Below are 17,655 nucleotides of genomic sequence, written 5' to 3' on the forward strand. Positions count from 1 at the left end.
ATTATTGGAATCCTTAATTTTTTTTTTTTGCCTCTCACATCTACAAAGGTGCTTTTTGCCTACTTTACAAGAATATAGAAATTAGATGCTGCATGTAAAGAGCATAGAAAAGGGCTTTGATAAATATTAATTCTTTTTTTTAGAGAAGCAATAACGTTTCCAATGATTTTTTTCCCCTAGTTTAGTGATTTTTAAAGCACTACTTATAAGATGGCTTTAGTGGCTCCAAAGTTGGTTTACTATTTTCCCAAGTACCCAGAGGAAAAAAAAGTTCACACTAACTTCATAATCTCACTGTTTACAGAAGCTATCCATACTTTTAAAAGGCAACAAATGAGTTTATGTTTTAGAAACAGAAGAGCAATTATTGCTAAATACTTGGTGTTTTCACTTGCTTAGTCATGGAGGCCGTGGCTGGGTCAGATTACCTCTCTGTTAGTGGTAAACATTTGCTTTTATTTTGGGTGAGTGCCAGTCAATTACTACAGGAAAAAACACTTAGTAATTAACTTCAGACATACTTTCATCAGAGAATAATAAGACCTTTAAATGCCACTTTTTAAATTGAAGGTTTTCCATCTGAATTCTAGGTATTACGTGGAATGGAAATAATGATATAAAGTTTGATTAGACATAAAATGGAATTAATAGAGAACCTCACATCACATAGAAAGGTAGCTGCTTACCATTAACTTGAACTGATGAGGCATTTATTGACAAGGCTCTGGTGTTTCTTATCTTCTCATTTAAGATGCGATGGATTTTTTTTCTTACTTCCCTTGGCTCAGCAGAGGGGAACTGGAACACCATAATGACATCTACTTTTGCACCGTCTTCCTCTGGACTACGACATACGATTGAAAGGTACTTGTTCAAAAAACACGTCAAGTATATCTTATGCTCTTTTCTGTATTTTCTCCTACTAAATTATGCCTTAATTGTTGAAAGTGTCAAGAGCTAATCATCACACTCATATGTCACTCTATGACTCAAGGTCATTTCATATGTTCTCTCTGCAAGTTTTCGTTATGTTTTGAGTGCATTTTCCCCATTAATTTGAAGGCTTGTTATAGTAGTTGAGTAAGACTCGAGCACCAAAATGTTATTATCAATATCATAAACTCTGAAGCCTGGAAGAAACTTAGTGGTCTCTCTGGCCAATCACTCATCTGATAATCATAGTCACCTCCGTGACATAGTGCTCGTCTAACCTCAGCAAACTAATTAAGATGATGGGAAATTCATTTCCCTAAACATGCTATTTCTTTTTGGTCAGCTCTCATATTAGCAGAGTTCTTCCTTTGGAGTTGAAATAAGTCTCTCTGCGTTTTCCATTCCATTGGCTTTTAGGTCTGCCATTTTGGACACACGTAAAACATAAACTCCCTCTTCTACATAAAATATTTGAAGACAGCAATATTTTTGGTCTCTGAGTATTCTCCAGATTAAACATGTCCATTTCTGGAAAATTTTTCATGTAAACAGGTTCAAGTTCCTTCACATGTGTGGTTGAATTTTTACATACTCAAACTAGAAAAACCAAGCAATAAAAGGTCCCTGAAAAATGGAAAACTGTGTATTGATCTGCCATCTCTTACTTTTATGTTTCAAAAAATCCAAGATCTAAAAAGCACTAAAGGCCTATTTTCCTGAATCCTTCAGTTAAAAAAGAGGAAATCATATAAATTAGAAGATATTTTAGATATTGTGTTTCACTTAGGCTCTGGAATGTGAAGATATAAGTAATTAGAATTTTATAGTAAATTGGTAAACAAATGACCAAGTAGTTTTTCCCTCTTCTCAGATCAGAAGGAAAACATTGTTTACCAGGGGGAATTTCTCTGGACCCACACAAAAGCTTACATAGTGATAATGACAACAAATTCAAAGGTATTAATAAAACTGTGATAACTTGGCTAGAATGTTATGGCAGGTCAGAATTTGGAAAAGGAAGGCATGAAATTTAGAAAGTTTCAGCAAATATATGCTTTCTGTCTCCTAAATATTGTAGAATTTATCCAGGTATATTGTAAAATCCTTCTGCAGATCACTAGTTAACTCAGTAAAGCTATAAGGAACTTGGAGTGAGTCTGCCAATGAGGCATTAGTCTATTGGTGAGAAAAGTTATAATTGTTTCTTTCAAATAAGCCTGTCTGAATATATTCATTTTATTTAAGAAGATGAGTCATACTGGCCCATAGATTTGCATCTGTTACGTATATGTTCTGCTATATACTTTCCATATAACACAATTGAAACCTCTGAGCAATTTCTGCAACTGATATGAGTCTTCCCCCTCTACCACAACAAGCATAAATTCCTTAAAACAGGAACATCTTTTTGTTTAGGCATGCCTCCTGTCACTAGGGCTTCGTTACAGGTAAGACTCATGATCCTACTTTATGGTCAGCTTTGCCTTCTTAATATTTTTGAAATGGCATGTGTATTGAATGAATACAGCTTGGTGCATGCGGTGACATGCTGCTGGATTTCCTCAAGGCCATGGGTTCTGGTAGTTCCAGGACTTACAACAAGTTGATGGGGTTTGAATTCTCGTTCTGTCACTTGGGGAATTTTGAACATATCACGTAACCTCTCAGAGTCTTGAATTCTGCGTTTACAAAATTGTGGTCAATCCTGTATTTCGAGACTATTGTGGAGATAATATTTATGAGAAAGACAGCCAAGAGCCAAGCCCAAAGAGGTAACGATATATGAGGGTTTCTGTCTCCTTTGCCTTTTTTGGTCCCTCCAGGCTGTGAATCCACCTTTGCCCAAACATACGTACGTCAGTCTGACTACTTGGTTCTTAATGTAATGCTTGTTCAAGGCCGAGTCAATAAATATCTCATCCACCTGTTATTACAATAAGAGAGAAACCATATGTTAATAAGATATTTTATAGTAAGAGTATACCCCTGATTAAATGTTAAAGCAATAGAAAATATTTTTAACATGAGTAATGTCATTACTTAAACCAGTGGGTCTCAATATAGTAGTGCAACAGAATCATTTGCAAAATGAAAGAAAAACAAAAACAAAACCAAAACTTAAATATGCTGGGGCCCCTCTCCCAGAGTTCTGATTATAAATGGTCTGGAGGAGACCTAGACATTCATATTTGTAAAAATCTCTCCAGGTGACTCTAATATGCTGGCATAGGTATCTAGGGTAGGAGATATCTTCCTAAAACTCCATAGAAGATGAAGCAGAAAGATGTAGAGAGAGATGGGACACAGAGGGAGGCCTTGAGAGATGGTGGAGAGAACCTTGGCTCAGTACTGGGTTTGAAGCCTCTCCTTCTGCTCATGAACTGGGTGACTTTGGAAAGGTTACTGAACCAACTGAAGCCTCAGTTTCCTAACCTCTAAAACAAAGATTTTGATACGCTACTCATAGGCTTTTAAAGATTAAACACATGTAAAATGCTGGGTGTATTTTGGTAGTAAACTGCTTGGGGCTCCCTAGCCCCCATCCTGGCATTACAAGTCTCAGAATTCTCTGCAGATCTTTGACTGTAAGTAGAGGGAAGAGGCATTAGGGATTTAGGAAAGAGCCAACAATTTTCTAATTGTTGTTGATTGTGAGCCCTAGGGTAAGTCAGAGACGAAGAAAGAGTAAGGTGGTTTTGCAGGTTTAGGTCAAAGTTGTATTACTCAGTTTATGTCAACAAGGAAGGAGAAGAAATGATACTGTTTTTGGTCCATTTGCTCAGAATTTTAATTGCCTGCCAAGGCATCATGAAGCTGTGGCCTGTCACACCCAGATTTTGGCTTGCAGTAACCCCTAGTGCCAGTTGGTGGCAATAGTGCATGCAGGCACTGTGCTTCATATTTGATAGTAGATGAGCCAGACATGCAAAAACCATGTCCTAAAACTCTAAGGAAGGGGCAGGAAAACCAAATCTCATTTTGAAAGACCCCAAAAAATAAAAATAAAGGAAACATTGCTTCAGAGATCAAGGAGCAAGTTGTGATTTCCTTAGCCACTATCAGGCATTCATTAGGAAACAAAATATTGAAGATCCCCCTTAACACTTGACAATAACTGTATGGTACAAGAATTATTTTGATTCTTATTTGAAGAAGAAACTGACACCTGGAGACATTATGTGAAATATGTCCCTGGCATCATGTGGATTAGTAAACTGAAACTTAAACCTAGGTCTTCTATCTGTAGTTCCATCTCTTCTCATCAATCACACAACCTCCTTGTTAAATGTTATGTACACTTTACTTTCTTCTTTAATTTCTTTCATAGAATCTATAACAATAAGTTATAAAATAAATGGTTGATTGACTTGAAGATAAAGTGTAAAACTTTTAAAGATACATTTGGTAATATATTTTTGAGCTTTAGATCAAAGACAGTATTGAGAAAATAGTGAATTTGCTAGTATCCAGAATATACATTTATTTATATTTAAATAGGGAAAGCTTAAATGGGCTGAAGAAGTGTGGGGTTTATATGTCAGAAATGAAATTGTTTTGGAAGATATGTTTTTGCAAGAGTGACATTGTTTTAATCATTTTTCTTCTGATACCCTCAGCCAGTTTTATTATTCAGTACCTGAGGGGAATCCAAAAGAAAAGAAAAGGCTAACAGAAAACAACAGGGTGAAAAGTGAACAATAGTAAAAGGAAGAAAAGTAAATAATGGTTGGGCATTTAAAGAAATTTGGCTTGTAATTAACCTCTGAAATTCCACCCACAATTGATCCCTTGGCTGTTTGTGACTTGTTGGTGAAAGTATTAGATTAAGTTTTTGACTCTGGATGACATTACTGGTCAGGGAACATGCCTTCTAAGAAGAGTCTCTAGCCCCAGTGTCAGTTCCATCACTGAATAGTTCAGGTGTCTGGGAAGATAGGAGCTGAAAGAATAACATAGGCAGAATCTAGGTGGAGGTAACCAGTAATCACAGAAGTATAGAAATTTCTTCCCTATAATTCAAATTCCAGGACCCAGTCCCTATAAAGCCTCATTGGTTGGGCCTGGGGTGAGGCCCCAGTGATTCAGGTAGCTTGGAAAACACTTTGAGAAATACTGGGGTACAGACTGGCTGAAAGGGTTCCTACATTAAGGGAATTTACAACAGAGGAAAAATCAAAGAAAACATGAACATCAACTTTATTGCTGAATGGAGTTTAATTATGAACTAGCTCTCCTGAGACACCCTCAGAAATGTTTCCCTGGCAGATTAAGGCCTATTTCATCAGAAACATTCTGCCAGTACTTTAGCACTCTAATTCTAAATTCTCAGAAATTTCGAAGCACACTTTTTTTTTTAAAGCTGTGTACCAGCTTGTTATAAATTTATTATACATAACCTAGTGGAGTTAGTGATTTATAAATCTATCATTCCTCCTATTTGGGGGCATTTGTAGAGTTTTGTAGTTGAACTTAGTCTCCTAACATTGAATGAAAGACCCTCTTTCAAGATATTACCTCTTTATGTTTGATGATTTTGAAATGCTGGAAGTTGCACTGAGATTAAGTTCTAAGAGGGCAATTGAAGGTTGGTTGGGTGTTTAATGAAAGAGTTAGGGAGAGGCCTTCAACTCAAACAAACAGACGCGCCCAGCCATTCAGCTTTCATTCCCAGACTGACGCTGTTCACACACGTAGCCCGCCTTTCACTATAGATGGTTCTCAGCTGGCTCCTCTCACAGCAGTCTTTTTATTTGCATTGGGACGTTTCTGGGTTGAGGCCACAAACTTCAGAGAGATATGCCACTGAAGATTGGACAGTGGAACGTGAAGGCAGTTTCTTCCAACATCACACCAGTTGAGCCCCTGAGAACTAAACGTTTAAAGCCAAAAACATGCTGAGAAAAAAAATTCAGATCCTCTTGCTTTCTCCTAATTATAGTAAGAGTAGAATACAGAGGATGGTATAGGAGATTCTTTAAAAAAACAACAACAACACACTTTTACCCTTATGTAAGGTTCGATTGAAGTTGCTTTACTCTAAGGGCTGAACTCAAGGTAGAAATAAAGACTAGAGCACAATTGCATTTGAGCTTCTGGTCGTAGAGTCAGATGTTCGAGGGCCCCCCCGTCTGTCACTGATCCCCCTCACCCATCAACACCACCATTACCTTGCATGATTGGCAGCTTTGTTTTCAGGCATGGCTCTTGTTTTCCTGGGTACCTGCCCTTTTCAGGCTATTCCTTTGATCTGTAGCCCCCTCCCACTCTGCTAGCTCTGCAGTTCTGAATCACAACTCTGCTTCACGGTCTTTTCAGATAAGACCTACATTAAAATTATTCCTTAAACCTCAGAGTAATCTTTCCACTGCTTGTCTTAATTGTTCTTATTCCTCTTATGTAATCTACTTCTTAATGCAGTTATTTATGCAAATATATTATTCCCTCTACTAAACTATAAACCCTTTATGAATAGGGAGAGTTATCTTTTCATACTCTACAATAAGTAGAGTATGCTTTTGTTGAATGAATTAATAAAAGAAAGTGAGAATTTACTTATTAAAAAGCCTTACATTTACCAGGAAACTTTTATAAGAGATTTTAATGAGCTTAATTAATGAGATTAATGCTCCTAGCGAAAGAAGAAAACTGCTCATGGATTATTCAAAGGGAATTTTTTTCTCCTTGTTGATGTGTTCAGTAATATGTTCAGTAATCTCTGTAGTGAGACTACAATAGTTACAACAGTGGGAATAGTTAACAATGTTGTCTGCTGCCTGTACACCAAGCACAAACTCTATTGTATTTGATCTTATTGCTTTTCACATCAACCCTCTGAAGTGAATACTGTGATAATTTGCATTATTATATCAGTAAGGAAGTGGCTTGCCCGAGGTGACATAGCAGTGAGTTAGTTGATCTCAGGGTGAGCATACAGGTAGATTTTCACTAAGAGTTCCTACCCACTGACGTGCAGCAAGCAGTATATAATGATTGCCCCTCTCCAAAGGCAGCCCATATTCTTTGCCCTCAAAAAATAAGCACCGTAATCTTGATGGTTCTTATTGAAACTTTTAAAAGTTGTTACTGTATCTACTATTTAAAATCTAGATTTTTGATAAAACCCAAGATTCAAGAAGTCAGCTGTGAATCATTACCATAAGCTTATATGGAACATGGCCAATCTGAGTACTGGTGGTGCTCACAGGATTTTGAGACTTATTGGTCTCTTGGAAATCCAGCCATTTTGTTTTCACCAAACTCTTGTTTTTAACTTTCACAGCTTTGAGCCCAGCGCTGTATCTATTGGAGAGGGCAGTTGGATCCACTATCATATGCGGTCTGTGGGTATGTGGGTGAAGTGCAGTGGAAGTCTGACTTTCTGATTACTCTAAGCCAGGAGATAATAATATCACCAAATCAGTTGTGACATTATGTGATGTTATCAGACTTATTTATTTGATTGCACTTGTCCTTCCTCAGTGTTTCTTGAAGACTATCAGAAAGAAATAGACAAACATCTGTGAGGAACTAGTCACATATAGCAATTAGCGATATATTCAATAATCTTATCGTAAATTGTTCTGTATTCCTGAGACTGAGAGGCAAAGTAAATTCATAGAATTAAAAAGTTTGCAGTGAAGGTTTTAAGAGATAAATTATTAACTTTCAGTGTACCACAAAAACCTAGATACTGAATTACCTTTTTAAAAAAGAAGAATATCTAATATGTATCTGTTTAAATTTGTACTAAAGACATTTAAACCAGAATGCCTGACGCAAGGGAAAGTAGACTCTCCAGGTGTGTTGTCCTTGAAATCTCTAACTTCAATTATTCTACCAGAGAGAGAGGGAGAATAATTTCTCTTGGTCTTTCTTATATGCCTGAATGATGAATGATAATCTAAATAGGTTATCCATCAGAGTGGAGACTGTATTACTTTTACAACTTTATTAGGAAGTTTAGAGATGGCTCATATTACTTCTTTTCTTAAAAACTTTTCTCCGAAAACATCCATCCACATCTTTCCTTCAATCACAGATTGTTTAGGCTAGACATACATATGAAGTATAACCTTCAGACTCCTTTCTCTCTCTGTGACAATTGTTTCTATTCTTATCTTTCCCCTTAAGATTTGACATAGACAAAAGAGAGTGTCAGCCAAAATAACAAAAGACGAAAAAAGTCATTATATGATGATAAAGGGGTCAATTCATCAAGAAGATATAACAATCATAAATATATATGCACCCAGTATCAGAGCACTTAAATATATTAAACAAATACTAACAGATATGAAGGGAGAAATACACAACAATACAATAATAGTGGAGGTCTTTGATACCTCACTTTCAACAATGGATAGATCATCCAGACAGAAAATCAATAGGAAAATGTTGAATTTAAACTACACTTTAAATCAAATGTACCTAACAGACATATACAGAATATTTCACGCAACAGCAACAGAATATATGTTCTTCTCAAGCACACACAGAACATCCTCCAGGATAGATTATATGATAGGTTACAGAACAAATGTTAGCAAATATTTAAGAAGATTGAAATCACACCAAGTATCTTTTCTGACTACAGTGGTATACAACTAGAAATTATTAACAGAAGGAAAGCTGGAAAATTCACAAACGTGGAAATTACACAACACACTCCTAAACAATCAATGTTCAAAGAAGAACTCAAAAGGAAAAAAAATCTTGAAACAGAAGAAAATAGAACAGAACATACCAAAACCTATGGAATGCAAAAAAAATAGTGCTAAGAAGGAAGTTTATAGTGATACATGCCTACATGAAGAAAAAGAAAGATGTCAAATAAACAATCTAACTTTACCCCTCAAAAACTAGAAAAAGAACAAACTAAGCTCAAGGTTAGCAGAAGGAAAGAAATAACAAAGATAAGAGCAGAAATAATTGAAATAAAGACCAGAAAAACAATAGAAAAGATCAACAAAACTAAGAGCTGTGTTTCTGAAAAGATAAACAAAATTGATAAAACTTTAGCTACATTATCTAAAAGAAAAAACAGAGGAGATTCAAATAAAATTAGAAATGAAAGAGTAGATATTACAATTGATAGCACAAAAAAATGAAGGATTGTAAGAGACTGCTATGAACAACCGTACACCAACAAATTGAATAACCTAGAGGAAATGAATACATTCCTAGAAAAATACAATCTATCAAGGTTGAATCATGAAGAAAAAGAAATTCTGAGCAGACCAATAATGAGTAAGGAGATTAAATCAGTAATCAAAAACGTCCCCAAAATAAAAAAATCCAAGACTAGACGGTTTCACTGGTGAATTTTACCAAACATATGAACAAGAATTAATACATCCTTATCAAACTCTTCTAAAAAAATCAAAGAGAAAGGAACACTCCCAAACTCATTTTGTGAGGCCAGCTTTACTTTGATACCAAAATCAAGTAAGGACACTACAAGAAGACAACTGCAGAACCATATTCCTGATGCAAAAATTCCCAACAAAATATTAGTGAATTAAATTCAACAGCACATTAGAATGATCACACACTGTAATTAAGTGACCTTTATCTCTGGGATGCGGGGTGGTTCAACATATGCAAATCAATAAATTTGACACACCACATCACTAGAATGAAAGATAAAAATCATATGATTATTTCAGTAGATGCAGAAAAAGCATTTGACAAAATACAAGGTACTTTCATGTTAAAAACACTCAACAAATTGCATGCAGAAGGAACATAACTCAAAATAATAAAGTCCGTATGTGACAAACCTACAGCTTACATCTAACAACAGTAAAAGGTTGAAAACTTTCCCTCTAAGATCTTATAAGGAATAAGACAAGGGTGCTCACTGTCACCATTCTTATTCAACATGGTCCTGGAAGTTCTAACTGGAGTAATTAGTCAAGAAAAAGAAATAAAAGGCAGCCAAATAAGAAAGGAAGAAGTAAAATTATCTTTATCTGCAGGTGATGACTTTATATATAGAAAATCCTAAATACACCACCGAAAAACTGTTGGAACTAATCAATGATTTCAATAAAGCTGAACATACAGAATCAGCTGTGTTTATATACACTAACAACAAAATATCTGAAAAAAATAAAGAAAACAACCTCATTCATAATAGCATCAGAAACAGTAAGATACTTAGGGATAAATTTAACCAAGGAGGTGAAAGATCTGAATACTGAAACTACAAGACTTTGATGAAACGAACCCTGTACGCTGTGGATGGGCGTGTAAATTGGTCCAGCCACTATGGAAAACAGTATGGAGTTTCCTCAAAAAATCAAAAGTAAAACGACTGTATGAGCCAGTAACTCTACTTCAGGGTATATATCCAAAGGAAATTGGGTCTTAAAGATATCTGCACTCCCGTGTTCATTGCAGCATTATTCACAATAGCCAAGATATGGAAACAATCTGTCTGTCAACAAATAAATGGATAAAGATTAGTGTATGTATCTACAGTTGACCCTTGAACAGTTTTGAGGTTGGGAGTGCTGATCCTCTTTGCTCATATAATGCATAGTTGGCCCTTCGTATCCATCGTTGCTTCATGTAAACATTTTCTCTGTATTCATGGTTATGCATCTGCAGATTCAACCAACCATGGATTGAATCATGTAATACTACAGTATTTACTAATGAAAAAATTTACATATAAGTGGACACATGAAGTTCAAACCCATGTTTTTCAAAGGTCAGCTGTATATTCCTCAGCCATGAGAAAGAACGAAATCCTGCCATTTATGACAACATGGATTTTGAGATCATTATTCTAAGTGAAATAAGTCAGACAGATGAAGACAGATGCTTTATTTTATCAGTTATATGTGGAATCTACAAAGCTGAACTAGCAGAAACAGATAGTAGAACGGTAGTTACCAAAACTAGGGGATGGGAAAATGGGGAAATACTGATCTAAGAGTGCAGACTTATAGTTATAAAATGGGTAAGTTCTGGGATTCAAAGCACATCTTGATGACTATAGTTAATAACACTGTGTTATGTACTTGACAGTTATTAAGAGAGTAGACATTAAATGCACTTATCACAAAAAAAGAAATGGTAATCATATGACATGATGGAGGTGTTATAGTGGTAAACATTTTTCAGTATGTAAGTGTATCATATCTTCATGTTTTATACCTTAAACTTGCACGATGTTATATGTCAGTTATATTTCAATAAAGCAGAAAAAACTGATATAAGGAAATGAAGAAATTAAGGATGAAGACATTTTTATGTAATAAGTAATCCCAATGTGTTGGCTAAGTAAAAGTGATCCAGCACAGTATATAGATTTGTGATCTTTATGGATTTAAAAATTAAATGGGAGAAGAACTGATGTAGAAATGAACTTTCTAGCATAGCTGAGTCTCTTCCTGACAAGTAGGACAATTTAGTGGAAAGACACATGTTGGAGTTACTCATTTGACTTCAAATTTCCATGCTTTGCTAGCTGTGGATCTTAACTTGAGAGGCTTATTTCCCTTATGTATAAAGTATGGATAACAATGCCTCCTTCTGCAGTGTTATATTGCAGATTAGACATGAAATATACATCAATTAGCTTTTTCTTTCAGGATTCAAATTAAACAGATTGAAGGTGCACATATTTCTCTTTTAGCCATGCTAATCTTCAATTACAAGATGAATGTAAGTCTGAGCTCTCAAGTAAGAACTCAGTCACATTCTACAACCAATTTTTCTAACCTCTGAATGCAAAATTCTAATGATAATCTCTGCTTATTTGTTTCTCAAAGCTTTCACATATCATCTCCTTTCCAGGCATAGGGTCATAGCATTACACCAGGCATTGGGTCTCTTTTACTTCTCTTAATCTTATGCAACTCCAAACTATAGACAGTCTAATATCTTTGTTAAGTTTAAGTTTATCTTGACCCAGCTGCTTTTTCTCAGGAGAAGACCTTCCTGCTTTAGAGAGCTAAGTCATCAGTGTCTTCTAATTCCTTTAGAGAATATTCCTAAACTACAGTATCTCCTTGCATCACTTTCCATTCCCAAGTTCTTTGTGTCTACGATTCTAGACACACAAGTCCCAAGGACATTTTGAGGATCATTTCAAGCCCTGTGTCTGGTGTTTCTGAGTACAAAGAAGATAAACTTTTGAACTGCCTTGGACATAGGGAGAATAGTTTTTTTTTTTTGCTTGGGAGATAACCCTAAGAAAATTCCTAACTGGTGCCATTGTTAATTCAGATGGTGGTCATTGGTACATGTTAATAGTATACGGTTGACCCTTGAACACTATGGAGGATTGGAGTGAAAATCTGCTTATCACTTTTTAGTTGGTTCTCCATGTCCCTGGTTTTGCATCCACAAATTCAGCCAACCACCAATCATACAGTACTGTAGCACACATTTATTTTTTAAGAAATCCGTATTTTACATGGGCCTATGCAGTTTAAACTCATGTTGTTCAAGGATCAACTGTAACTGAAAGAGAATAATGTATCAGGAAATAAATAATTATTTGATTTCTGATATTTTGTGAGATGGTAGACGGGAAGTTAAGTTCACACAGATGATTCTTATGGATGGCAAAAATGTATTAAGAACATGTAATCTCAAATCCTAACTATATTGTTTACTCTGTGATCTTAGGTGAATTAATTTTTCTGTACCATGATTTTCTCCTCTATAAAATTGTGATAGTAATTGTACTTGACTCATAAGGTTGTTTTTGAAGATTAACTGAAATAATACAGGTAAGGTGCTTAGTGTGCTAAGCTAATTGAGTGCTTATTGAGTTAACTTTGCTAATGTTATGGTGTAACAAGTTTATAACTTTCATATTTGTAATGATCATATAATTTAAAAATATTTCTGAAATACATTTCTCTAAATGAAGTACTCCCTCAGTCAGTGATCCTACTCAAACTTATAATAATAATGATAATGACCTACCTATTTGGGAGTATTATAAATTACTGGTGTCTGGTTACTGGAGTCTTCTCTGAAGAATGATATGAAAGGGGAGATACGTTTGTGCTACTTTCTCAATGAACTGGAATGGATTTCAGCAGTGTTTGGGCATGAACTCATTTTACTTTTGCATCTCTATTTGCATTCAAATCAGTAAATCCCAAATTATGAGGAAGAACAGGACCTACAACCTGTCTTCTTGGCTGTCTAATTAACACCCACATAGGGCAGAGAGAAGAATCTGGTTTTATTAATTGGGTTTTAGCAACAATAAACAGGAGTGGTTCAGGATGAGGTATGAACTCCTCCTGTAATTCTTGTAAAGGTAAATTGGTGGAGAATGGAGGGAGAGGAAAACCTGTCCCATTTAAACAGGGCTAAAATACACACAACCTTTCCTGAGGCCATATGAACCCTAGTTAATCTTCCTTTTCTTGGAAGTTCTTCTTCACTATTGTTTTCAACATACAATTAAGTCCTTAATTATATGATGTCATGCTGTTCATTTTCATGTGTGTTACTCTCATCTCTCCAAAGAGATGGGAAACAGTTTGAAGAGAGGGATCGTGGCTCCTCACTGTAAGAGTCAGGTGCCAAGAAGTGTCAAGAGCTGGATAATCATACCATATATTGGGAAGACAGATTGTTTAGTTAGTTACATCGGGAAAACTAGCTCACTATATGGAGAATAAAACTTGGGTTTCTACCTAACGTCATATTCAGAGGTGAACTTCAGATGCATTAAAACCCTTGTGTAAAAGGTAAAAAGTATAAAGTTAATAGAAGCTAATACAGCATTGTAAACTGATTATACTTCAATAAAAAAGTTAACGGATGGAAGTACAGGAAAATAATTTTATGACTTAAAAAGAGGAAATAACTTCTTTAAAAAAAGCTTTAAAAACACAGCCATAAAGCAAAGAAAATTAATGATTGCTTTAAAATTATGAATTGTTATTTTATGAAGGGCATATGATCCAGATTAATAAGTGATAGAATGGGTAAGTGCAATGTCTACTACCAACAAACTATTCATACCTCGAAAATATAGGAAATTCTTGCAAAGCAGTGCTAATAAAACAAGTCTAATAAGAAAAAAGGCAAAGGAAAGGTACAGGCAGTTTATAGAAATGAAAGTCCAAAAGGCTAACAAGTATATCCAATGATGCAAAGACTCATTAGTAATTGAAATACGCAATAGAAAAATGCAAATTAAATCATGAATAAGATACAACGTAATGCCTATTAGGTTGCCAGAAATTAGAAAGCCAGATATTACCAAATGCTGACAAAGACCTGAGGACACAGGAATCCTCATGCACTGCAGATGGGAGTACACACTGATTCAGCCATTTTGAAGAGCAGTCCAGCACCAATTAGTCAAATTAAATGTATGCACACCGATGACCCAGTAATTCTGCTTCCAGGGATAAGTAGGAGGCTGTTTAGTGCAGCATTTCTTGAGATGATAGACAGGAGGTAAAATATGGTGGATAGACATTGTAACTCATCATGTAGCAGTGAATAGCAATTAATTAAATATACATTTATCAACATAGCTAGAGCTTAAAAAACAGATCTGAGTAAAAAAGTGTGAAGCAAAATGATAATAGTAGACTGAATATTTGTTTCCTGCCAAATTCATATGTTGAAATTCTAACCCCCAATGTGATGGTATTAGGAAGTAGGGCCTCTGGGAGGTGATTGGGCCATGAACCTGATCATGATGATGCCTGATTTCAGACTTCCAGCCTCCAGTACTATGAGAAATAAATTTCTGTTATTTGTAAGCCACTTAAACTATGGTACTTTGTTATAGCAGCCCAAACTGACTAAAACAAGTAATTTATAACACAAAGAATAAGTTAAAAGCATGTGCTGTGCACAAACAACAAAATACATTTTTGCAAGACTGAATACAAACAAAAGAATACATGTGAAATACAGAATGGTTGCCTGCCAGGGGGAGGTGAATGATAGTGGGTTATGGGAATAAAGGAGAAGAAGTAAGTAATGACAGCTAGAGAAGGGCCTTGTACGTCCTCATGATGATAATGTGTCAATGCCTAACTCAGCCTTTGCACCTAAGGTTCTTTCACTCCTAGAAATGTATACTTTACTGAAACTTCAAAGTCCACCTCCAAACATATAATGTTATAGATTCACCTCTGCATTTCTTTCTCTTTCTTTTAAAAGACCTATTGCATTCCTGTCCATCCATGTACTTCAGTAAAAATATTTCTTAGTTAGCCTTAAACAACAGTGTTGGCTGTAAAACATAAAGAAAACAGATTTCAAACTTTCCTGATAAATTACAAATATTCCTCATTGTTAAAGAAATTGTGTAACTTTTCAGCTAAAATGGATTAACTAATTTATTGTTATTATTTTTATATTATGGAGTTTATGTGGAGTCACTCAGGATCAAAGGGATAAAAGAGGTACTGGAGTATGTGTCAAAGTTTTTTCTGGCATTCCTTGAGAAATCATTGCAACATATTTCTGGCAACACCATAGATGCAGCTTATAATCTATATTTTTAATTCTCATTAAATTATGCACATTTGTTCTGTCTTACAGTCTCATTCCCCCAAGTCAATAATTAACATTTATAAATTGACATATATCCTCCATTCTTTTATATTCAGAGCACCTTAGAAAATAGCATTTGCAGTCAAATCTGTGCTTTGTGCTTCCTTTTCAAGGAAGTTAACCTGACCTTTGTTTCTGAGCGAGGGTTCACAGGCATCCTGAGCAGAACTACTATACAATTGGGTTTACTTTTTTCTTTTGGGAGGCATTCCTGTATTTTAGTTTAAACAAAATTATTAGCAATTCATTTGAGCATTACACAACAGATCTGGGTTTTTCATCTTAATTAGTATGTTTGTGAGATAAAATGAACATTGATGATCGTGTTTCCTTTCACATATATTTTAAACATATTTTAAATCTTAAGATACGGCCCTACTGAAAAAGAGGCATGTGATTTTAGAAATAATCACTTCTGGTATGGTTGAGTTTTCCATTTGAGTACTATTGTGGTGGAAGTGGGGAGCAGTGGGCTGGGATGCCTTGGCTTCAGTTCTCTCACTTTTAGATAAGGTGGCTGAGTTAGAAAGAGTGGTTTATCAGAATCAGTCATTTGTTAGAATGTGGATTCCCTTATTCCCCTATCACCACCTACGCATCCCATCAGACACTGATTCAGGAGGTCTGGAGTGGGGCCTAGGACTCTGCAAGATGATTCTGATGCAAGTGTCTGAAAGTCGTGTTTTAGGAAATGGTAAGGGAAAAGATGCACAAAATCCCTTTACCTGCATTATTTTGTAATAGGAAGAATTTTATCTGACTTACCAAGTTTTCGCTCATCTCCCTTAAGTCCTTAAGCTGGTATGGGCTGTTTTGTCCAGAGTTACTGTTGACTCGCAGGTCTGAAATTTTAAAGGTGCCGTGATAATACTCCACTTTCTGACCTGTGATGAAAAGGAAAAGTAGGAAATTAAGTGGTTTGGGGATAGATTTTGGGATCTGAGGCTCAACTATAATGGGGCTATGATGAAATCTTGAATACATCTCTGAGATTTTAATTTAGTTTCATAATAAAATAATGATTAATGTTCTGTTTTAATAATAGCAGCTGATATTTATTCAGTGCCTACCATGTGCAAACTCTGTTCTGGGCACTTTACATGTATTAATTCATTTGATTCTTACTAAGCTCTTTAAGGTTGACATCACGTTCATTTCACAGATGAGAAAAGTGAGGCATGAGGCATTAAATAACTTCTCTGTGCTATACAACTAGTAAGTAGCCTACCCAAGATTAAACCCAGATAAATGGCCCTAGAGCTGAAACATGTAATTACTATATTGCTTCTTGCTGAGGTGAAATGTATATATAACTTATACTGGAAGTAGAGGTAAATGAATGTTCTTGTAAATTTTGATTTATAATGGGAGAGAAAGACACACTAAGAAAGACATGAAAAGAAAGGCAGGGAAAAAACTGTGTGTGGTTGGAGATGAGAACAGTGTGTCACAGGGATGAATCAGTCAGATCTCTGCTTGCCTCTCAGGAAAGGTAAAAAAACAGAGCAGTGGATGCTTCTGAGGAATTTGGTAATCTTAGAAGTGTAGCCCTGGTGGGGCAAGAAATCTACAGAGTTAAAGACAGAGAGTGGAGCAACCACAAAGCATCCTCTCTCCTTGGAGAGCCTAGCTCAGGCAGGACACAATGGGTTTCCCAGAGACGGACCTAGGAAATAAAGGGGACCTCACGATGGCCTATCTCCTAGGGACACCTCTGGACTCTAGTGCGTTTTCAGTCCCCCTGATTACTAATCTATATAGTCCATATTGTTATCAAACCTTATACTCATGGGAAAGGGGCTTCTATGCATTAAATTAACTGACCTGAGAATCTTTTATCATTGGAATCAACTACAGATGGGGTTGTCTCACATGAGGCCCAGAGCTAGGTTCTTAAGCCCTTTAAAGCTTCTATAGAGTTTTCAGTCCCTCATCAAGTCTGGAGAAGGTGACAACAGATAAATTCATCCAAATAAGCAGTCTGAACTAGTTGTTTTATCACATACATCTGTGTGAGAGTGCTATTGTGGAGATTTGCTAAAAAATGTAAATGGTTTTCACTCTGCAGTGATGCAATATAAAAAGAGAATTCTCAAATGAACTTTTGTGTGATTATAAATATATCAGGCCATAAAAATCTCTGAATATTGTTTTGGAAAAGAATAA

At 35.6% G+C, this 17,655-nt stretch overlaps 1 protein-coding gene across 2 annotated transcripts in view; it reads right to left on the reverse strand.

The window, feature by feature from the left end:
• LOC102537954 (transmembrane serine protease 11A) overlaps window positions 1-17,655 on the reverse strand; it is a 45,120-nt gene that overhangs the window by 15,448 nt on the left and 12,017 nt on the right. For both annotated transcript variants that reach the window (XM_072940838.1, XM_031689752.2), the window contains exons 3-5: window positions 16,255-16,373; window positions 2,790-2,857; window positions 687-844 (exon numbers count right to left, since the gene is read on the reverse strand). In XM_072940838.1, the coding sequence (XP_072796939.1) occupies window positions 687-844; window positions 2,790-2,857; window positions 16,255-16,373 (345 nt within the window). The remainder of the gene's footprint in view (window positions 1-686; window positions 845-2,789; window positions 2,858-16,254; window positions 16,374-17,655) is intronic.

Source organism: Vicugna pacos, chromosome 2 (assembly GCF_048564905.1).
Source record: "Vicugna pacos chromosome 2, VicPac4, whole genome shotgun sequence".
Lineage (NCBI taxonomy): Eukaryota > Metazoa > Chordata > Mammalia > Artiodactyla > Camelidae > Vicugna > Vicugna pacos.